This window comes from Pleuronectes platessa, chromosome 1, assembly GCF_947347685.1.
Source record: "Pleuronectes platessa chromosome 1, fPlePla1.1, whole genome shotgun sequence".
NCBI classification, from domain to species: domain Eukaryota; kingdom Metazoa; phylum Chordata; class Actinopteri; order Pleuronectiformes; family Pleuronectidae; genus Pleuronectes; species Pleuronectes platessa.
The window spans coordinates 15,964,251-15,988,110 of record NC_070626.1 but is presented as its reverse complement, the minus strand read 5'-3'; the positions used below and the strand labels follow the sequence as shown (position 1 = coordinate 15,988,110).

Genomic DNA, 23,860 nt, shown 5'->3' with positions numbered 1-23,860 from the left:
ATGTTTCTCAAAGATGGTTTCTGTCAGTTCTTCATCATCAATAGAATGATGTATGTTTAAGTGATCACATTTGCAGTAAGTCTTGGTTAATTACTTATTTGATGCTAGAAAAAGGGGGTGAAATATCATGATTGACAGCTGAGACTGGGTCGGATTGGTCGAGCTCATGTATCGACCGGACCTCACTACCACAGCTCCATCTCCAAATTGCTAATGAGCAGAGTATGGCTCCGAATGATGTCCCAGTGCAGGAGGGCAGCATCCACATCTCGGTATATACAACAAAATTCTAAACTACTAAATAAAGCCTAAAAATGTGGTGGATGACATTTAAATCAATCACATACAGAAGTGAACGTGATCAATTGTACTTGAGCTTTTTGTTAAATATACACTATAAATAATATTCAACAGAGATATACAGTACATCATGTGCACACTAGTTATGTCTCCATCTAGACTGACCTTTTGAACCAGGTTGACCTGTCTTGTGTCTGCGCCCTGTATGAAAATGATCTTTCATCTCTAACCTCACTGGATGTATTTTTACCCAGAAGCCTGGAACCTAATAAATTGCCCAGAAAATACAATTCTGCAATGGACATTTCACAGCACCTTAACACTGCAATTGTGTCGACCGGATTGTGCCAATTGTGTTATGTCAAACAGTTTCTTTCCTGTGTTTGACATTTTATGAATTTCGAGTGTAAAGTGTAATTTTAAGATTGAGGCCTATGATGAAAGACACTAAAAAAAACACTAAAAGCAGACTGATCCTTTTGTTGTTTGATTTAGTTTCAGACACAGAAAGCATTTTAACAACATTGCGATGGATTTGATGTTGCTGAACAACAGCACTCTACTTTTGTTTCACTTTATGAAATGTTTTTGTGTCTTAGTGCGTCCACAGAGTTGCTCTATGTCAGACTGTAAACATCCACGTACATGTTGTTCCAGTATCAGTAATAAATCCAGATTCTATACATGTGTGCATCAACTAAAAAGCTGAGAAAGAAAGAAGAGAAAGAAGATGGATTTTAAATGTTAATTTTGGTCACACTATAGATGGCTACCTTATAAGCAGTGTGAGGCTGTTTATCGGAGTGTGTGTGTGTGTGTGTGTGTGTGTGTGTGTGTGTGTGTGTGTGTGTATGTGTGTGTGTGTGTGTGTGTGTGTGTGTTTGTGTGAGCTGGGGGGGGGGGGGGGGGGGCTTACCTCAGTTGATTCTTAGACAAACAAGAAGTCTGATCTGCACAATCAGAGCGGATCAGTGGCCTCCGGCTTGTATAGAGTTCTTGCGGTGCTTAATTTTCAAAAAATCTCTGATTGTGTCTTCATGTTTCCTTAATGTACTCATCAGCAGTACCTCCCTTTCCCTTTCATCCTGCTCCGTGGCAGTGCAATTCTCCTCTCTGGCTACTGAACATAACTGCTGAGACAGGTAGAAACTCCATGTTTGGTTTTTTTTCAGGAGTACACATCAGTTGTAATGTTCTTTCAAATCTCCCAACAAACTCACAACAGCGAGCCCTTTCATAATGCACCAAGTAATTGCCTGAAATTGTTTACAGATCAATATGAGCATTTCACCAGAGTCCTCTATCTGGCCAGGTTCTGAATGTATGGTGTGTCTTATTTTCATTATTTTTGTAGCTTTGGTTGGGTTTACTGACTGCTGAGAAATCTGTCGGTCCCCTCGGCTTGTTGGATTTGTAGCTTCTTTTTGCTTCCACCAGCCCCTGGTTAGCCCCTAAATTACTTCAGCTCTCCATCGGTTCACCCTGAACAGACAATGCACAATCCAGAGATGTGAGCTGGAAGCAGCTGCTCCCTGTCTCATGTAAGGCAATCTAACCAAACGCACCAGACACAATGTGCTTTAAATTGGATTATATCTACATATATACAGCTGCAGAATAGGCAGTGACACAAGCAGTGCCAGGAACTGTTCTGTATACTTTAAGATGTAATGTGCTACAATTCTTCATTAAAATGTCTAAAAACAACAAGAACTATGTTATATTTTGTTTACTTGTGTGTTTACTGCGTCATGTCCTCTTTACCTGTGGCTTTACCCGTCTCTGCCTTTACTTCCTGGGTAAACGATGATTGACGAAGGAAAAACACACTGCTAGCCAGTTAGCCCAGCGACTGTTTTATCTATCTGCTAGGTTATAAAGAGTTAAGTGGGTTCAAAGTAGATATTCTCAGACACTGGGGAGTCTGATTTAACATTTTACTCATGACCCTACTTTATTTATCCATTTTACAGCCTCTGAAGAGTTGTTTAATAGTGGGAGTAAACATAGCCTCTCTCTGTGTAACTATACAGCAGGTAGATATTCTCAACACACATCCATATGTCTGCTAATTACAGTTTGTCATTGAGCCGTTCACAGCGTCCACATCAGAGCCAGGACTGGGTACCTGTAGATCTACGAGGCCCTGGCTGTGAATAGCAGTAACACTGCCCTCGGTCATAATATCACGATGATGTGAACAATATCTCACAGACCACGGAGCAGCACTGTGGAGCTGAGATCACGGCTGCTGAGAAGTGACAGATGTCACACTCTTGACCGACACAGATGCCTGTGCTCTGTGAGCTATCACCACCTCCTTTCATGAAATAAAGGAGTTCTCTTCTGTAACGTCTAAGCTTTAGAAATCATCTCCATCTCCCACCTCGGTCCCTGGTTGCTGTGTGTATTATCGTGTGACTGTTCTGAAACTCAACCACCTGAATGTGTGTGTGGGGGGGGGGGGGGGGGGTCACCATGTTGACCATATGGCCGGCTTATTATGCACTGGCAGGGCATCTTAATGAGAGTCCACAACCTGACAGAGATATTCTTTTGAGCCGACACGCACACGCACACGCACACGCACACAAGCACACACGGCTGCAATCGAAGCCCTGCACTGACACCTCGTGGTAACAGGCACACTTGCCAACAAGATCAGTCAGTACAGATTAAAGGTTTATTTAAGGTCAATGATGAATTATAAATTTTCATAAATTACAATATACATGGTAGAATGACATTAAGCCCCAAGACACTGATATAACTTGTTTAGATATAGTGAAAATAACAAGATGAACAAGGCAAATATGGACCTTTACATAAAGTGTGAGACAATAAAACTGGATTTAGTTTTCGAATAACAACAGAGTTCTTGTTTCCAAGAGCTTTAGATGAAACATAAACTTTACAGCCATTATGTGAGATAAAGGATGGATAAAACCTGGAGTTTCATGCTTCTGTTGGGCCACTGCTCCCCAGCCTGAACACAAATTTCAGACACAGAAGTACACAAAGCTCAATCCATAATACTATGACTTGCCACATCAGGGTCATAAATATGGATGGCATAATATTATATTGGATATCTGATGTAGGAAACATGTCAGATGCCGAAATAAAACACCAGTGCACCTGTCACACAGCATCTTCTTGCCAACACTTATCTTTACTACAGAACACTAAGCTAAATGTTAGCTTCAGCTAATTAAAAACACTACAGTGTGTGTGAGCAGTGCAAATGATCCTTGTACTTTTTACTGCCCCTCATAAAATGGTTATAGAGGAAATGTAATTTTTAGTCAGTGAGAAACCAACACACTTCCTGGTTTGAGGTAATGGCTTACATAAACTCTGATAATCAGAACACATACACGCACACACAGACACACACCAGGGGGCTGGCCTTTACTGTCTATGGGTGTTTCTTTCATAAACTGGTGATAACACACAAATAGATTAACTAAGGACAGCTTGACGGACTCACAGATTGACGGGAGACTAAGGTAGTTACACGTCCCGTCGATCCCAAAACTCAAATTTTTCAAACGAAATCCATTTGAATTACCTACATTTGTTTTCATGATTTTGGATTTCACCGCTTTTAACTGTACTTTGGATGAAACTTCTTTCCTGTGGATAAAAGTTTTGCGCTGCGTTGAACAGAAGGTATTACTTCTTTTAAGCAATACAAGGACAGCAGATGTGTTTTGATGAATACTTGAGGATCTAATCAATAGAAGAATTTCCAAGATATCAAGGTAAAGTATTTATTTTTTCTATTACACGCATATTGTGCTAATTTACAAAAAGTCTTATTCGGGTAAATGTTTTAATATGTTTCCTCTTTGACAAAGACTCTATAGGTCACTGTAAAGCTGGAGAAGTGGAGGAGATAAGAAGATGGAAGAACTCAAATACAGAGGGAAAAAGAGAGAGGGAAGACACAGGTGAGAATGACTCTACTCTGCATGTTGCCTTTTTTAAAGGTCATTTTCAATTGAATGAATGACTCTGATCTTACATGTTAAAAAAAAGTGAACAATAAGCTGTATTTAAATACACTACCTATTTTCTGTAAGCGGAAGCCCGCTGATCCCAGCCTGGTGAAATCTATTCAGAGAAAAACAAATCTGTCGAGCTGATACTTGTGCTTCAGGTAGCAGAAATCATTCTATGGCTACATTGATGTTTTGTGATCCTTGCCATCTTGGTGAGGCAAACTTGATAAAGCATTTGGTTCTGTGCTGTGGCAATATGATAGTTTGCTCCTAAAGTCTCATCTGTATAAATTGTACCAAGATCAATACGGGAAGTAAGCTTGGCCGACAATGATTCACTGATGGAAAAACCTGTCAATGATCTGAATGTCTTTGTTTTATTATCGTGCGCACGTTGATATTATGCTGACGATAAATTTTCAATATATCGTGCAGCCCCAGTAGTGAAACAGATTCAGAAACGAATACACTCAGAGCATGTAGCTTTAAAATAAGGCAGCTGTTCCACATCAACACAGTTATTCAACACTTCAATATATATTCTTATCATGATGGATATTAGTCATAACATAAACCATATTCCCTGTGTCCTGACATGCTTCTCTTTACTGCTGTGGCTGATGTCATCCCACAGATACTGACCAATATTAAGGGAGTGTTCCTCCATTTCAAATGTTAAATTTTGTGAATCACATTCTAAATATATATATAAAGCATTTTTTTTTCTGCTCCACAATAGGCCAGACAAGAAGCCAATAATAAAAAAATTTAAATACAATAAAACAGCCCAGAAAAAAAAAATCTTATCAGTGTCTGTTTAGATAAAAAAAGAAATCTTGTAAAACCAGGAGTGGCTTTATAGCATCTAAACGCCCTGATAAAACTGTTTATTATTCTGACGGATACGCCCTACGAAAACTATTTGTAATTCTTACATTGATTATTATTATTCTTAGTTGTAACTATGATGAGCGGGTGAATATATGTGTGTGTTATGTTGCTATAGAATAGTGTGATTGAAAATTGAACACTGACTTTCTTCCAGCCTTTTAAAACCTGTGAATCAGCTGAAAGTTCTTTAACGATGTGATGACTGAGTAGATGCATCACTGAAGGAAAGCTCCCACGCACACGTTCTCATTTCACAAAACAACAGCAGCACTATTAGCCAATATTCGATAGCTGCTATGGGAAAGTCAAAGATCAGGCAAATTGTTATCAACTAAAGGAAGAGAATCCTCACCCTGTAATTATTCTGCACTTTAATCAGCCAGCAGCAGCGGGGGGGGGGGGGGGTTGGTTGATAGATACTCAAACATGTGTTGGTTCAAAGGGTTGTCTTGGGTTAAAATCCTGGGACCCAATGACCTGTCATTCAACCTTCCCCTTGTGCTAATCCCATCTAAAGAAGACCTCCATTGGGTCAAACTATTTGTTACAGATTAATAGACACTGTGGGTTATGATTTCCCAACATATCATCCCTTAATTCACTGCAATCAGTCTCATCCATATTATCTAATAAAGATGAAATTACAGTTTTTGATATTTTGACCTCTGCTTTTTGGGAAGTAAACTGGCCTATTCCTCAAACTGCAGAACACAAGGTTTTTACAGAGGTGCAGACTAAGTCCAGACATCAAAAATATGTTTTTAAATCTAAGGCAACAGTCTATAATTCAATGGTTCTCAATAGCGGAATTTGATCAAATCAAAAGTGAGTCAATATACAGATCTGTGTGTGCATTGTGAATCTGGATACAGGGATACATGGGATCCATTCCAGCTGAACCCAATCGGAGCTGAGAAGGAATCGAAGAGAAGATGTTTTCAGCTGGCCCAGTACCTGGTGGCTGTTATTGTGGGGTTAGCCGTCTTGACAAGTGCTGTTGTCGCTAAGGTAGGATTATCTTCTTGTCTATATTCCAGCATGGGTTTCAATACGATAATTTCCACTTCTCTGTGGTGCTGGAGCAAAGGACAGTCCCCTGCACGAAAACTAAGTTTCCTAAGTCAGAAGCCTGAAGCATTTTCATTTTTGATTAGATTTTTTTAACTTTACCGACACCAACAAATCCACGTTTGATAAATATCAGGGTGCAGCCCTTTCTCTGACAAATGGAAAAACTTATATATACCTTCATCGCCATTAGGTTCAATTATTATGCGTTTTTTGTTTCGAGCGCACCCATTATATCTTTTCCTATTATTCATACATTGTGTGTGTATCCATCTGTAATTTAATGTATTTTATATATACACATAACACATTCTTTTCAATTGATTGAATTTATTCACCAAACAGTATTGCTGGTTCCAGGTTTTCTCTGGTGAGGCTGGAGTTTCTGTAAATGCTGTAAAGTGTGTAAATGATGATTCAATGTTAAAGAGCATTTAATCCGTTAAATAGTTAGTATAACAGGATTATTGTGAACTACAAGCTGTGACTTGAACTCCCATTAAGTGTTACTGGGGTCGACATTTTGGAAGAGTAGAATTGGTTTGTTGTTAAAAAACAAATTTGCAGTTCAACAAATCATTAAAATAAAAGCTGTTTCAAATGTATATGAAGTGTTTAATGTTAAATGAATCAGCTATAGACAGTCAACAACAGCAAAAACAGCAAAACATGCCTGAATATATATATATATATTTTCCATTTTAAGTTCGACATTTGGTGCAGTGTATATCAAAACGCTTTTTTCCATCAGGACTTTTATAGTTTACAAAAACAAGCCTCTTATCTGTCTGTGCATGCCTACTCACAGTAACATGAACAATATCGCTGCTATTTATGAGAGGGCAAAGCTTACACTTGATCCCTTTGTACCCAAGTCTATCGCTCTGGTGCTTTATCTCTTTCTGTCTCTGTGTGCATTTCTGTCTTCTACTTGCAGATGCTATCTTCATTTTCTCTATCAATCTTTACCTCTGCAATATGTCCATGTGATGACATCGTCCACCTCCGTGCTTCTCTCTCCATCACAATAACAACCATTTCCCTAAACATTATGTAATCCGAAAACTTGTTTATTTCTCAAAGTGATGAGCTTTCGTAATGGGTGTGGTTAAAGTTATGAGGTGTCCTTAAACGCACCGTGAAATGAAAAATACATTGGTGAGGGCCAGCTGTTGTTTTAGTTTTCAATGCAGCTAGCTATCATCAACTTTTCAGACACTACCTATGACCATTTCCACCACAGCTTAGTAATTCCATTGTCTTATATCATAGTCGTTCTAATAATTACAGTAGATACAAGATCGGCTACACGCAGGACTTTACCAGAACAAATGATGATAAAGTCAAGGGAAGAGGATCTTTTAAAGTCTCTCTAACATAGTTACCCAAACACAGAGAGACACACATATAATCATATAATATAATGAAATGACACCGCAAACGTTGTCAGTCACAATAAGTCCTCTGCCTCATGCTCTGTGGTTAACGTTCTGAAGTTGTCTGTCCAATCAGGGCTCTCTCCTGGTGCTGTCCACCATGTCGTCTCCGACCTCCTTGCGCAGCCCAAAGGAAAAACAGTTCTACATGCTGATGCTGGTGTTCTGCTTGGTCTTCCCCAACTTCCTGATGTTTGTCAAGTCGCTGTGGAAATGTGCCTTCAAGAGCTTCGTACAACCCAACATGAAGACCCTGGCCTTTGTACGTGTTTACGAGTCGTGCTTTTAGTATGTTAAATGTTTTGCATGTAATAATGAAAAATGTATTATATATCCTTTTGTCTGATTATATTGTTTATGAGGGACACTCTTCAAGTTTTGATCAAGCAAAAAGTGATTCAACTTTAAAATAAAATAACTTTAAAATGTAGAGGATTTAGAGGTATTTTTAACATTTGGATTTTATTTCCTTGCTGATAACAAACCAGTTTTCAACCACCTGTAGACCCCAACAAATAGTGAGTGTGTGGAAATGATGTCCTGTTTGTGTCTTTTCCAGGTTTGTGCTATCGAGTGTCTGGTGTCTCTGGGCACTTCAGTCCTGGTGCTCGTTGTTATGCCTCAGTTTGACGTGCTGACTAATCTCTTCATCAGTGGAGGAGTCTGCATTGTGTCGGCCATTCTGCAGATTGTTTTCAGACTACAAAGAAAAACATGGAAAATTGTCTTCCCTCTCTGCTCCCTCGTTCTCACTGTTGCAGGTAACTAACTTTTTTTCTAAAGTTCAAGTAATTTATTATCCATCTCTGCCCGTCTGTTTTTGTTTGTTTGTTTGTTTTTTGCTAAGTTATACCATAGCAACAAATTAAGTTTACATTCACAAAGCATAACCTCTCAATGTCCTTTACATGAGTGTTGTTCAGTGTTCTGACTGGTTGGTTTGTAAGTTCTTATTCTATCCAAAAAGAAAATCTGATTATGGCTGTTAAATTCATCAGACTTAACAAATCACTGGTTCACAAAAGCAGAACATTTACCTCTGTTATAAGCTGAGTCATGTTTATTTGACCTCCCTCTTGTTTTGATTGGACACATTTCTGCGGTTTGTGACTTCATGATGTAACTGAACCAATGTGCCTATCAGACAATCAGTCCCCTCACTTTCTTTCCATTGTGATTGTTCATTCAAGCCAATGTCTGGTTCGTATGATCTGTAACTGTACGATTTACTAACTGGTACAACACTGAAAAGCTTAATAGCATTTTCTCAATATGTTCACTTCCACAATGTCCTTAAATATGAAAACCAGCCTTCAAGAAGTTTCTTTTGAAACTTGTTTGCTCTTCACAGATGTATTAGTTGTATTTGACCATATTTTCTCGGATGATACATGAGCACTTTAATGTCTTATCCAGTCAGAAGCTGAAACAGGAAACCACTGGTTTGACAACTTCTTCAATCCAGCATTTTCTTTAATACACACAGTAGCTTGCACGAGGAAAACAGGTACAATGTAAACTAACTTGTTTACTGATTAACTAACAGGTTACTGTCTCCTGGGAGTTGACTACTATGCGCGTGTGACATCAAAAGTGGATCTACAGAAAGCCGACTGCTTTATCTATGTTGGACTTGGAATTTTCTGTTCACTCCTCATCTCCCTCTGCTGGTGGGAAAATCCACTGCAAGCTACTAACCGAATGCAGGTATAATGCTTTTTTATTGTTCTGTCTTCACTGCAAAGACACTACTTTTTCAAATGAGCCTGACTTGAACTAACCCTTTTCACCCGTGTGGTAGATTCAAACCCCCCCGACCCTTAGCCTTTAACTGTTTCGACTCTGTAATATTTTGTAATCTCTAAATGGCAAGCTGCATCTTCCCCTAGAGCTGGTAGATGGTGATCTGTTTGGACCTGTATATTTGTAGTGCACATAAGTAATGACTTGACATGATCAGTGAAACTCTTCCCTCCATTTTCCTGCAGAAAAAACTGTCAGAACTGGACGGGTTCAGGGACTTTGTGTTTGTCATCAGCAGTCTTCTGAGGATAATCGTGATAGGTAATTATCTGGCATCCATGTTTGCAGCCACACATAATACTCAAAACAGCCATGCTTGCATAATTATGCTCTTAAAATCTACTTTCACTTACTTTTTTTGTTGTTGCCATGCTTAAACTGTAAAACATGTCATTTCAAACATTAACAGTGGAGAGCAAGCAGATATGTGTGATGTCAGGGGTGCAGATAGATTTCAAGGGATATTCTCCTGCTGTGATGAAGTCTTTAATTGTTGCTACAATTTGTTTAATGTTTGTTATTGTGTTGTAGGAGGTGTATACCTGTGTTACTATGTGCTTATCGATAAGTCTATCGTCTGGGCTGACTATAACATGCAGCCTGATGACTGGCAGCTATTGCAAATAGGACTGGGGCTGTTATTCTTACAGGTAAGTTGGAGGAGGTAATACAAACAGACATTGTTAGAGACAGACAGATAGGGTGTCTAGCACTGAGTACAGTTGGTTTGTATTGTCCGCTGTGGCTGTGTTGTCCTTGGGGGATATTAATTAAGGATTCTTTGACAGGTCAGGTGAGGTAATTTTATTTGATTATGTATTGCCTGACCAACATTTTAAGACATGATGAGACTGAATAACTCTGACAGTTGTCATACAGTCACTGATTCCTGAGCTGCCATCTTCACTGACATTCCCGTCCTCTGATCTCAGGCGTTCTGCTCGGCTGCCTGCCACTGGTTTGGGGTGGTGGCCTGTAAGATTCATGCAGTCCGGATGAGCTTTGCGTTGCCAGTATGTTGCACGGGGCCTGCAACCCTAATGTTGGGATTGATACTTTTCATAACCGAGGCACACAAATTGGATGGCAAAGACCATGGGACTATCCAAGGTCAGTTTATTTACACACATCAAGAGAAGGGGAAATGTGTGAAATGTTTGGCTTCAAGTTACTCACGCACCTTCGAGGGCACATCTGTACCAGGAAGCTGTGTCAAGAGTAAACGTCATTTCGCTAACAACCAGAACAACATTTCGTCGTTTCTACTGCAGGGTTTTGTGATAGCTTGATCCACCTGAGTCAAAAGAACACAACCGCGGTGGTCATACTCGAGATTACCAGGAGCATCTGTCGTACTTCCCTTAACAGGTACATATGATCTGAGCCTGTGAACAAATCAGTGACTCAGTGTGTGTGGGTGTGTGTGTAGTTTTCATGGTTTGTAAATTTGCTTGATCTGAGTTGCATGTTTTTCGACAGCTCTTACCTGCAATGGCCCTTTTCAATGCTGGCACTGGAGGGAGTGTGTATGTGGTCAGGCTTTGTCTCATGTACCTACTACGTGTGGAAGATCAAGGTACCAGTATAACATATACAAACATACACACACAGTCGTGTCCTTAATTTCAATGGATATTGCATTGACTTACATTTCTTTCTTTCTTCAACCCTCACCACTACAAATTGCCTAACCCTTTACCTACCTTAGCCTTACCCTATCCAAACCATAACACGTGTCTCTACCTCAAAGTTTCATGGTTTACATTATGGTTACTTGCTTTTTATCCCTGTAAGGAAAACGAGTTCTCATGGTGTGACTGTATAAACAGATCAGATCCCCACAACTTGAGTAATACCATCACTCTGAAATTTCTCCCACAAGCCAATAAAATAGATTTCAAACTGTCTGCAGCAAACCCAGATGAACAGTATCAGTTGAGTGGAAAGACTTGCAGCTGTTGAGGTTTTATTAATGTTTTTAAATGACTTAAACCTAAACGCTCCTATGGTTTTCTATGGTTTTCAGGTGCAGCGTATCGAGAGAACCTCTCAGCTCTTTGTTCGTCGTCTCTATGAATCTGCTTTCATTGACCTGTCTCTGCTACTCAACACGAAGATGAAGGTGCCACGAGCCCGAAACGAGGAGAGGTGGGAGGAAGTACATTTTTTGCAGATTGCATTATATTAATCACCAAGTGCACGTGTGGTGTCTGTGTGAAATAACTGGCTCCATAACGGATCAACGTTTGTTTGCTGGACTGTTGAGAGACGTGTGTTCACAACATTAACTGCTTTCCACCTCTCCTCTGCTCTGCTCTACAGCCAAGATGATATTCAGGAATGCGTGATCTATCTTTGTGCCACCATGTGGCATGAGACCTACGATGAAATGCTCAAGATTCTCACCTCCATGTTCAGGTTTGGGACACGGCCACCTCGATGTACCAGCCTAACATACATACATAACATGGGCTTCATTTATTTTTCATGTCGCTTTAACGAGCAACTCAACATCTTAACGTGTTGTTGTCACTGACTTCCACTGTTTAATTTGTCACCTTGCTGCGCTGACGCAAAGGTACACTCAAGGGTGTGTCCATGTAATGCAGCCTTATTGTTGGGTGTGAATGCAGACCACAGGGTTCAAATAGAGTCAGCAGTGCAAGATGTGGGCTATCTTCAAGCAGCAAGGCAGTGAAACAGAGGATTTCAGCCTGTTCTTATGTTGCTTTCTAAAATGTCAATCATTAATCAAATGTGTATATGACCTATGATATTACAGAAATTAGAGGCTAAATATGTTTCTGCTGGAATTGTATTAATTGTATTCTTAATTTGACAGTTTGTACAAAAGAAGAAAATAAACTAAGCTAACAGGCTTCCGTTACTGCAATTTGTTGTTTCAGGTTGGACCGCTATCGAGGCGACCCGAAGGAGGAACATAAGGACTGTTTTGACTTTGAGTGTCACATTTTTGTGGACGATGCCTTCATGACTGACGAGGACACGGGAAAGAGGCTGGTTAATACTTATGTTAATGACCTGATCAATGTTGTCATAGAGGTTTATAGGTGAGATTCTGCATCGGTCTACTATTTATCTACACACGTAAACATTTATCTGTACGACCAAACATCTTTGTCTCTAACCAACCATTAATCCATCCAACAACTCAGGGTGTTTACCAACAAAGAGCCAGACGATGTGTCGATCATTGAGGCTCCCTACGGAGGCAGGCTGATGTTTATAATGCCTGAAGGCAACATGCTTTATATTCACCTAAAAGACAAAAAGCTGATCAGGAACAAGAAGAGATGGTCCCAGGTATGGAGTGCTAATGGTGGCTGTGTGTGTGTGTATACATGCATCTGGATATGTGCATGTAAATCATAAAGGCGGCTTTACAACTGACAAGAGACAGACGAATAATAATGCTAATGTACCAAATACACCAATATGTTAATTTAACATCTCTGTATTGATATCATTGTCCTATATTATCTATATCTGTAGATATGTCTATAGTTATAATTGAAGGTATGCTTTATAATAATGTGGATACAATTACATTGTTGTTCTAGTTTTAGATGGTTCATTAAGAAGTCAATTCTGTTCCTCTGAAACAAATGTCCTTAACAACTGGACTTGGATTTTTGACTTTATATCATGTCTATGACTTTCAGATCATGTATATGTATTATCTACTCGGGTGGAAGGGTTACATTGTCAAGAACCCTCAGAAGATCCCAGTAAGACTTTTTGCATTTGTTTATTAAGTGCAATTATTAGTAGTTTGACAACATGCATTCCAAATATTGATCCGTGTCATTCTTTTCACAGCGTCAGAACAACCTATGCAGAGCCAGTCTGATCTCTTTAGATGGTGAAAGTTACCTGTTGCCTCAGTATGACAACGACTACAAGAGGAAATTAATCTCAGATGACCACACTTATATCTTGGCTCTGGACGGAGACACTGACTTCCAACCCAAAGCTGTCATTCTGCTAATAGACAGGTCAGTAAGAGACAAACACACCACGTTACTTCTACCATCATGGTTCAGGACAAACATCTCATCATTTAGCAACTTGAGTCATCGATAAACATGCAGTCAATGTTTCAGTTATTAAATAATTTTCAAATTTGTATTAATATTTTTTTTATTGATAGGTTGAGAATGTATGAAAATGTTGGTGCAGCATGTGGTAGAATCCATCCTACCGGTATGGGTAAGTAGTCTTTTAACTTTAAAATGTTCTTTATCGTTTATTTTAGGGCTTTATTGTTGTACTGGCACCTTAGGCTGGGGACCCATCTACTAATAGGACATGTTATCCAGCTACAGGGGATGAACAACACAAAGTCATGCCTTGAATATCACATTGAGAAGCACCATGTGTCTTATCTATTCATTCATTCTTATTTTTGAAGCTAAATGTAGCTATTAGACTGGCAATGCCAGGTGCTTTCTGGGTTCAGGTAGCATTCTCCTCAAGATCTAAACATAAGTCAGAGGGTTTTATCTAATCTTTTTTAATACATTACAAAAGATATGTGCACTTTAATTACACCATGCGTCATAAGAATATCTGCATTATGTACTGAGAAATTACCAAAAATGTCAAAAAAAAGTGAAAAGAATTATCAAATGAAACCGATCCAAGAGTTAATGGTTTCTAAGTTAATTACCCACCTGTCCAGAATGTTTCAGAAAATCTGTCCCGTAGTTTTTGTGTATTCCAGTAAACAGACAGACAGACAGACTAATGCCAATGAAAACATAACCACCTATGAGGTAAAAGGTGGTTCAATGTCAGATAATAAGAAATGGACTGGTACAATCCAGCAAAAACCCAACGTGTCTCGGAAAAGACTTCAGCTGGAAATAACTGAGCGAAAATGTTCCTCTTTCACTGATGAACATTGTCTCCAATTCTCTTATCCTCTGCCCTCCGTTTTATTTCTTCCATGTTCCTGTTCAACTCGTCTCCATGTCGCTCTCTGCTCACCCCCCCACGTCGGCCCACCATCCCAGGTCCCATGGTGTGGTACCAGAAGTTTGAGTACGCCGTGGGCCACTGGCTTCAGAAGACAGCAGAGCATGTGTTTGGCTGTGTGCTGTGCAGTCCGGGGTGTTTCAGTCTGTTTAGAGGGTCGGCTTTGATGGACGACAATGTCTTAAAGAGATACACAACAACTGCAACAAGGGCTGCAGAATATGTGCAATATGACCAAGGTTGGCTCACAGACACACAAGGGCACATGCCAATTTTTAACATCTCCTAGTTTTGTCTCATTACCTTTTTTTGGTCTGTTCATGTCCATGTAACACATCTCTGTTGTGTCCTGTTTGCACATGAACACTTTTGTAGGGGAGGACCGTTGGCTGTGTACTCTGTTACTGCAGCAGGGATGGCGCGTCGAATACAATGCTGCATCAGATGCGTACACCAACTCTCCACAGGAGTTCAAGGAGTTTTACAACCAGAGGAGACGATGGGGACCATCCACACTGGCTAATACACTGGACCTTCTGCACAGGTCATTACATAACAGTTTCAATCCATGGCCAGTCACTTTCAAAACATTACGTTCAAATTGGACACATTTCTAGGGTTTCCGACTCATGTGTATGAACTTCACCTCCCCCGATCAGCTGTTTACTCGTATATTGTGACATGTGTTGTACTCATAAGCACTCTTTTGTGGTTGGGACTTCAATTATAGTGGTGCAGAGACAGTGAAGAAGAACTCCTCAATCTCCAGGCTTTACATTTTCTACCAGATGTTTTCAGTTGGTTCCTCGATCCTTGGTCCAGCATCAGTGACTCTCATGATAGCAGGTGGGTTAAAGTTTAATACTCCCTAGCCCTTCCTTATTGGTGATCTTTCAATGACTGCAGCAGGGTTAACGGCTCTTATCTCCAATTAATTACGTACGTCACACATTTTATGAGTTCATGAACTTTTTCCCAGAATCTTTACAGGACCAGGATTTACAACACTTCCTGGTACAGATAACATTAGTGTTGAAAATTAACTTCTTCCCTATGCAGCTATCGTGTTTTTGTTTTTTTTCATTTTAATATTTAAAAAATATACTGTCAAACAACTGACACAATTTGTCTCAAAGGACTTCACAAATTGGAATCTTCCCATAAATTTGACCTCATCGTGAACCAATGCGACCTCTTGAGACGCCTAAATCTCTGTTGCACTGTGCGATAACATTTTATGACACTGCATGTCAAATATCTAGGTCTCAGATTGGTCATAAAATACTGGTCACACCTTTTTACAGTATCAGTTTTGAGACGTGCAATAAATCCCAGCTGAATCACAGTTCAACACAGTCTGTATTGGGTTGGTAAATGTGGACTGTGGCAGCAGATGCATTATGGGATTTTGGTCATCAATTTGTCCACATGAAGGCAAACTCTTATTAGAAACCCAATTGTACTAAACTTCTGCAATGTGACCCCAAAGCGCATTGTATTTAAGTGAACCTGAACTGGGAAGTATCTATGCAGTGACGGAACACAATCTATTCAAGTTTTCCGCTACGTTCATTTTGTATTAGTGTCCCACCCCTGCTACATTAGACATTATGGGTCCGGTCTCAAAGTCTCGAGTGTCCTTCCTCCTCAATCCCCCGCTGAACCTGCGCTCACTTTACACTTCAACGATAAACACCATCACTATCAGACGTTATCATGATACGTACAGTATTTGAAATGTACTGTTTGTTTGAGTCACTCTCACTTTAACCCTGATGTCCTTGCTGTGCACGTCTCATGTTGAGTGTAGCAGGTGTAACTGCATGCGCACAAAACGTTGCACTCTTTTTCTATAGCAGAGAAATGTGTGTCTCTTAGACTCAAGAGTGAATCAAGCAAACACCAAGTCAGCTTCAAATACTGTACGTGTCCCTGAGCTGGTCTGAGAATTGGAATGTTCACATGTGCGCAAAAAATGCTGACTCATCGCTCTGAGTTTGTTTGGTGGGCTGAAAGGGACCAAGTGGGAAAACGTTCGGAGATTACAGATTCAGTGACAAAGTTTTCTTCATGTTTCTCTCACAATGGACATCGTTTATCTGAAACATCCCAAAATTGTAAGTATATACTGTAAAGTGTGAAAGGTGCTACAAGCAGGTTAAATGAATACAACAGCAGATTGAAAGGCTGCAACATGTTTTCATAATATATCCATTGACTTGACTGAATCAAGACAGACTTTGTAATCACCTCATGTCACTTTACTAGGACTTGAAAGGCTCACTGGTTTAGTTTCCACCCAAATAACTTCACTGTCCATCGTCCTGCATCTGTTTCTCCGTTTGACCTTCTCTGAATGTCTCTCCGGTTCCGACAGGTGCCTTCCAGTTTGTCTTCAAAATCGAAGGGACACTTTCCATCCTCATCGCCAGCCTTCCCCCCGTGTTCTACATCATCGTCTGTTTTGTGGCCAAGTCTAATAATCAAATAACCATAGCTGCCATTATGAGTGTGTTCTATGCGTTCCTCATGACCGCATCCCTCTTCTCCATCATCGGTGGGTAAAACCTTTAAATAAAGAAAAACTTGATTTCATGTTACTGACATTTCTATGAAAACATTTTCCCTTTTTAGGTGACATGGTGATCCAGGGCACCTTCCTGACCCCTACTGGTGTGTTTTTGGTTTCTATGACAATCATGTACCTGGTGACAGCCTTACTTCACCCAGAGGAGTTTGGTATGATTTTATTTTATGATTCTAAATATTATCAGTTTTTAGTTAAATGTTTGATGCTACCAATATGTCACTTATGTAATTTTTTTATCCCACAGTGATGATTGTCTATGGTTTGATGTACTTCATCTGTATTCCAAGTGGATATCTCCTACTGACCATCTACTCACTGGTTAACATGCACGTTGTGACCTGGGGCACAAGAGAAACCACTAAGTAATGCATTGATAATTATTAGAATGGCGCCTGGCTGAAAACGAACAAGTCCAGCAATTTAAATTCGACAATAATAATCCTCAATGTTTGTCTGTATTTAAAAATTTGCTTATTTTTCTTTTATACTTTGTTCCTTCTGTCTATAGGAAAGAGGAAGTGAAGAAGAACACAAATATTATGTGTGACAGAAACTGTACAATCTGCTGTTGGGACATGAAGTGTCAGGTACTGTTACCAACCGGTCACAGAATACCTTACAAGTGGAGGAGTAGCTGTCTGGCTAAATGTATTTCATCCCGTTGCTTTGCAGGTGACACAGGAAAGCGAGAATCTGATGCTTCAACAAATCACTGGCCTGAATGCACAGCATGCCCCAAACACTTTGAATACCAACCTGCAAACATCTCAACACGCGACTGTAAACCTGGAGCTTCAAAACAAACCTGACACCACCATGGAGGAATTTTTCGAAAGAGCTCAGGCCCCTCCCACAGACAAACACAACAAGACAAACATAGACAAAGACGATGACACTGATTCCAGTAGCAGGTATTTCTTTCTTTTTTCTGTCTTTCTCCAAGCCTGTCGAGTCAGAAGCTTGGTCAATCGGCCAAACTGTTTGCCAATCATTTTTTAGATTTAAGTTATGGTCTGTCCTCATAGAAGAACACAAAACAATATACTGGAATTATGAAATGTATATTCCCCAAAATTCACAAAAAGTGTCTGTGTGCATGTGTGCAGTGATGACAGCTCTGAAAAGAAGAGCCTATCAATGACTCCATCAATGAGTGTAATCGGTGACGAGGATGATTTCTTACTGACTGGTATCCCAGAAGAAACCGAGGAGCTCCCTGTTAGTGGTGAGAGGTCTCATTTAAATTGGATGTGTTCATAATACCAATACTACTAATTACTGCAATTCAATATGAGAAGCACATAGCATAATGTGTGTGTGTGTGTGTGTGTGTGTGTGTGTGTGTGTGTGTGTGTGTGTGTGTGTGTGTGTGTGTGTGTGTGTGTGTGTGTGTGTGTGTGTTAGACTGGGTGATACCGGTGAAAGAAGAGTTCTTGAAGAAGCTGACTTACGCTAACATGAGAAGGAATCTACAAGCACAAATACGGTAAATGCATTTTTTTTTTGTATAGCAACAGGTCCAAAAAGTGTCAGTATTTGTGTAAAGGTTATTATTATGTTGTGTCTTAAATTGGTCTCAAATCACTGTTGTATCGGGTAAAACTATAAATGCAACTGTATAGAAACGGTTATTTGTTCTTGCAATCTTCTCCTCAGATACACACTTCGCAACAAAAATCAGGATGACTTGTGCGAGGAGCTGGTCCTGATGTTGACAGATACTCTCAATGTAGAGCTAAGTCATGTAGGGCCCGAAGATGTTCTGTCAAAAAGCCAGCTGGAGGAGCTACAATATGCACTGACAGAGCGGGTGATGACAACTGATTTGATCATCATACAAAAACAATGTGTTGTTCTTAGAAATGCATTGATATGTATTCTAGAGAATTTGCCGTTCATTGTATTGCACATTAGCGCTTCTATTTCAAAGGCTTTTCAATTTAAATGCAAACCAAATTTAACACTTAACTGCAGGGGAGCAATGACTGAATCACTGAGTGAGAGACTCTTATCTTTCAGGCTCGACGTATCATTAAGGTCAGTCAATTGAACAGACTGGAGAAGAGAGTGATGAGAGCCATCGAGAAAACACTCATCGCCCCGCAGGTGCAGAAACTAGATGAGGTAAGATACTGATTCAGCCCCTCGGTCTGTGAGAAGTAAATACTGAACAGCAGCTAGCAGAGATGAGTCATCGTAGCTACAACACTGAATATCATTTTCCATACAGATAAACAAATAGCAATTTAAGTATTACCACGACAACACCTCACTTCTGACACGTCTGAGAGGTGTTAAGGTCTGAATACAGATAAATGTTCTGGTTTTATTTTCAATGATTAGTTTATGAGAGTAAAGTAATAAAAAAGACGAAGCAACCAACATGAAATATCCAGATTACTTTGTATTGCCTCAGGCAGATGAAAATAGATATTTGGAAAATGGAGCGATTAGGTTGATCAGTGAACCATTCATTTCCTTCTTTCCACTTTTGCCTTAAATTAAATTAATCCTGCAATAAAATCCTGTGAATATGAATATGTGTTTGTGTGTTTAGGGTGAGCAAGACTTCTGGCACAAGTTACTCGAGCGCTACTTGAAGCCTATCGTTGACGTGAAAGCACATCAAGAGGAGGTGACCAGAGAGCTGAAGTCCCTGCGCAACAAGGTCAGACTTACTGTTACAGTAATGTGGTTATACAGTCATATTTACTGTACTGGTAGTAATATCTTATACACCAAACTAATCTTTAGTGTTTTTTTGTTCAATTTTATTACCTGGTGGTCAACATGCAGACACCGGTATCTGTTTTCAGTTATTATCACATGTTAATACTGGAACTGCTGACTGCTCCCGTTATGTTATTTAGGAAACATCCTCTGACTGGGTTGTTGGAAACTTGACATTAGCAATGGCTCATGGGAATTTCTGTCTATTTTGAGGGGACACAAATTTTTCTTACAATTTTTTCCAGCTACGAATACAGTCCATAAAATTTTTGGGTATTTCACTATTGAGTTTTAAAAAAATAGCATTGAATTCTCTTTCTTCCCTACAGTCCGTCTTCCTGTATTTCATCATCAACGTGCTGTGGGTGGTAGCTACCTTCTTCCTGCAGGCCATTGGAAATGATGTCATCAGCATCAAGATCCCTAAATACTATCCAAATGGAACTGAAGCGGAAGAATCCCTCAAGGTTGGAGCAAACAGACAGAGACAGAGACAGAGATAGCAATCGGAGGACTCTAACATATTTTTGAATGTCTGTCAGTGCTGCTGTAAATCCCACCAACAGTTATCGCTCCTTGTGTTGACAGGTGGAGCCACTCAGTTTGATGTTCCTGTTGTCTTTTGCTGTTCTGCTCGTTATGCAGTTCCTGGCGATGTTATATCACAGGTACACACACACACACACATACACATACATAGAATTATCATCACTTAATACCCAATTTTTACAGCTAAACATTCAGACACATACTCGATAAATATCGCTGTGCATACACTGACCTTGACTCGGAAGTTAGCATTCAGACACTGGAAGTTTATCGAGTGGCAAAGAAAAGTTTTCAAACTAGTTCTGAATATTTCCCCCCCACCAAGAGCAGGGGAGTTCTGATATAAATCCTTCCTTTATGGACAAATATGATATCCCTTGTTGTTTTCACATCTGTTGTGCAGCTTTTTCTTCTCTGTATTTTCTACTTGACTTAACACTCGGGGCTTCTTTGTTTGCAGGGTCTACACTCTGATCCACGTAGTGTCCTATCGCAGCACAGAGAAAGACTACAAACAGAAAGATGATGTAAGTAGCAACACTCACACAGACACACAGATATTCACATCAAACTTTGTTATTTTTTGGATTAAAATACTCAAACATGTAAGGTCCAAGATTTGTAGATGCTTGATTATCTTAATGCACTTTGCCGCTTTGGCCCTACGACGTGACATTGTTGTTAAATTGGTAATGGAGTTGTCATTTTGAAAACAGAAAAGAGTAAAGGATAACCATACAAAAAAGGTACTCCCAAAATTCAAACTGGCTCTACTCGATTTCCTGATAAATCGTATTCACAAAACAACAAAATCGAATCAATTCATCTTTGCACCCAAGTGAACGTTTGTGCCAAAATTTGAAGAAGTTGCCTTGAGATATCAAACTCAAAAGGCTGGAAGTTACAGCAACCTGGACCTTTGAACACCAAAATCGTATCAGTTCATCCCCAAAGTCCACGAAAATGGATGATTGGACAGGAAGCCTCAAAACATGGCACCTCCACTGCCAGCGACAGATGTAGCCATATAAAGGAAAAGGAGCACCATGTAAAACTGAAGTCATCCAGAGGGACCAGACCTCTCACGACTTCTACCTCAGACCTTAATTAGCTGGTTAGGGCTCTGGCTTGTAAACAAACATTATTGGGGAGAACAAGTGATTCAAATGTCAAAGCTTTATAAATACTCCCACTCCTCGACCCTTCTAACAACAATAAGAAGCTGCCTAGCACTATGGTTATTAAGATAATTGATGCCCACAAAGCGGGAAGGCTGTGAGAGGTGTGTTCAGGTCAAGAAGCATTAAGCTGAAGGTTTTTGCAAATTGCCCTCACTCTCCCGTCCTGAACATAAGCAATCAATGACGGTCAGCCCAAAAATCACAATCTTAGTTGCCTCAAAAAGTGTTTACAGGCTTTGATACTTGCTGACCATGGACTGGATGGTTCTTTTTTTTTGGAAATGTGCCACTTATAAAAACACATGAGAAACACCCACCAAGATGTGAGAACTGGCTCCATGTGTACAAGCTGTGGTCCTTAGCAAGGTAGTTATTGAGGCAAATGACTCACATTTATAATATAAACCATGCTGTATAATTTATAAACTTTATAGAGAGAAGGAAGGATGATAAAACTCCACCAGGTAACTAACAGATATCTGCACAGGCTGGTTTAAAATGGTCCAAATGACAGGCTGCCTCGTTGCACTGTCTGATATTGGATAAGCTTCCGCAAGCTTGACGATGATATTACTTACACACACACACACACACACACACACACACACACACACACACACACACACACAGAGAGAGAGAGAGAGAGAGACACCTGATCTCAGGCATTACAAGCAATAAAAAGCCCTTCACTGGCAGCAGTAAAGTCGTGTTTACAGCAGGTGATCTGCCAGAGGAGCCACAGAGGGAGGAGAGCCAGGGGAGCAGGTGACTCACCTTTATCATAGGATGGAACACATCTGTCCTCCAAGGTGGCGAGATGTTCCGATGCGATATCTCCACGTGGTTTATTCCCCCTGCGTGCTTCTTGTTTGGTTGTCAAAGTCTACCATGTTGTCCGGCTTCCTCCTCTAGCAGGCTCAGAGTTCACACGTTTCATTGGAGGCTTCACGCAAACTGTAGCTTCGTCACTTGAACCCGAGTCCAGACTGTTTACTAACTTTTCTACAAGCCAGCGTCACCTGCGTCCGTTTCAGCTGCAATACCACCTGTCACCACACAACGCACCGTGCGCACGCATTGCTAACCAGGAGGCGCTATTTCACGCATTATTTTAGTGAATAGATTATAATTTGGGTTATAAATTTTAACAAGATAGATTAAAACAAACATAAGGAAAACAGATTGATGTAAAACACAGTTACAAGGTGCTTTACAGATTGAAAATAAGAACTTGAAGGCAAACAACAGGAGACGGTTGAAAAGCAAACTATAAGAAAGATCACGCAGCAAAAGAGCAGATACAGAAATGGAAAAATGTCACAAATGATAAAATAATGATGATAAAATATTGTTAAATTATTAAAATAGACATTAGAACAAAACTAGGAGAAAGGCCTAGGTGACACGAACAACATAAAATACACAAACAATAACGTAAAACAAATCAAAACTGACATAAAAGAATAAACAATACCAATTGTTATGACAGCAATTTGAGCATGACCGTTAAAAATAATAAATAGAATCGGGTCAAATTAGGGGATGGGACATGATAACAGTTTGCGTTAAGCTGGGATTTAAGGTAGTGTAACTATACCCACATTGCATGTACCCAACAACCACACAGCATATATCCCTTTAAAATTATATTTGTTTTTATAACACTAATAATAAAAACAATTTAAATTGTCAGTTTAGTTTTTGTTAGCAAAGTTGACATAAATAAACACAAAATGTTGTAAACAGCCACATACAGCCACACAGGACTGCAGTGACCAGCAGTGACCAGCAGGGCTCTCAAAGTCCAACTCTAGGACAAGTTCCTTTTCAGTGACCATAAGCGATGTCATGTTTATTCATCGCTGCGTCATTGGTCTTTAGCTAGTTTTTTATTCAAGACAACTGAGCGATATTTAATCAAATAAAATATATATTTTAACATCTCATGATTTAAACCCATTGGCTCGAGGGTCCAAGGCATGGACCAACTTCCCCCATGTGCTATTCTGTCATTATATATAAAACATGACCATCGATTGTTTTTGTGTTTCCTTCGACTAGGAGGTCGATGACGATGTCCTCATTATGGAGAACCACAGTGCAAATGGACTCGTCCTTACCAGTGATGACCTGTGAAACTGAAATCCACCTTCAACAAGTAAAGCCCATTAACCAGTGCACACTGTCTGGGGAGGCAAAATGGCACAGTGGGAAATGAGATGTAACAGAATGAATAAGTTTTACTTAGTAAATTCAAATGAGGTTGTAAAGTTTACACAAACAGATCTAAAACAGTAATGTTTTAAAGTT

General features: G+C 39.8%; 1 protein-coding gene across 1 annotated transcript; it reads left to right on the top strand.

Moving 5' to 3' along the window:
- Positions 1 to 4,206: 4,206 nt before the first annotated feature.
- Positions 4,207 to 23,686, top strand: chs1 (chitin synthase 1). The gene is made up of 34 exons (XM_053417973.1): positions 4,207 to 4,253; positions 6,068 to 6,203; positions 7,776 to 7,961; positions 8,259 to 8,460; positions 9,246 to 9,406; positions 9,688 to 9,763; positions 10,034 to 10,152; positions 10,435 to 10,612; positions 10,774 to 10,870; positions 10,982 to 11,078; positions 11,529 to 11,650; positions 11,825 to 11,920; positions 12,409 to 12,573; positions 12,679 to 12,826; positions 13,186 to 13,251; positions 13,343 to 13,518; positions 13,674 to 13,732; positions 14,539 to 14,739; positions 14,876 to 15,044; positions 15,231 to 15,346; positions 16,878 to 17,057; positions 17,135 to 17,239; positions 17,335 to 17,452; positions 17,599 to 17,677; positions 17,763 to 18,001; positions 18,197 to 18,315; positions 18,495 to 18,576; positions 18,747 to 18,900; positions 19,110 to 19,214; positions 19,648 to 19,758; positions 20,150 to 20,287; positions 20,409 to 20,488; positions 20,830 to 20,896; positions 23,612 to 23,686. Exons 1-34 carry the CDS (start codon positions 4,207 to 4,209, stop codon positions 23,684 to 23,686), a joined length of 4,269 nt encoding a protein of 1,422 aa, XP_053273948.1.
- The last annotated feature ends 174 nt before the right edge of the window (positions 23,687 to 23,860 follow it).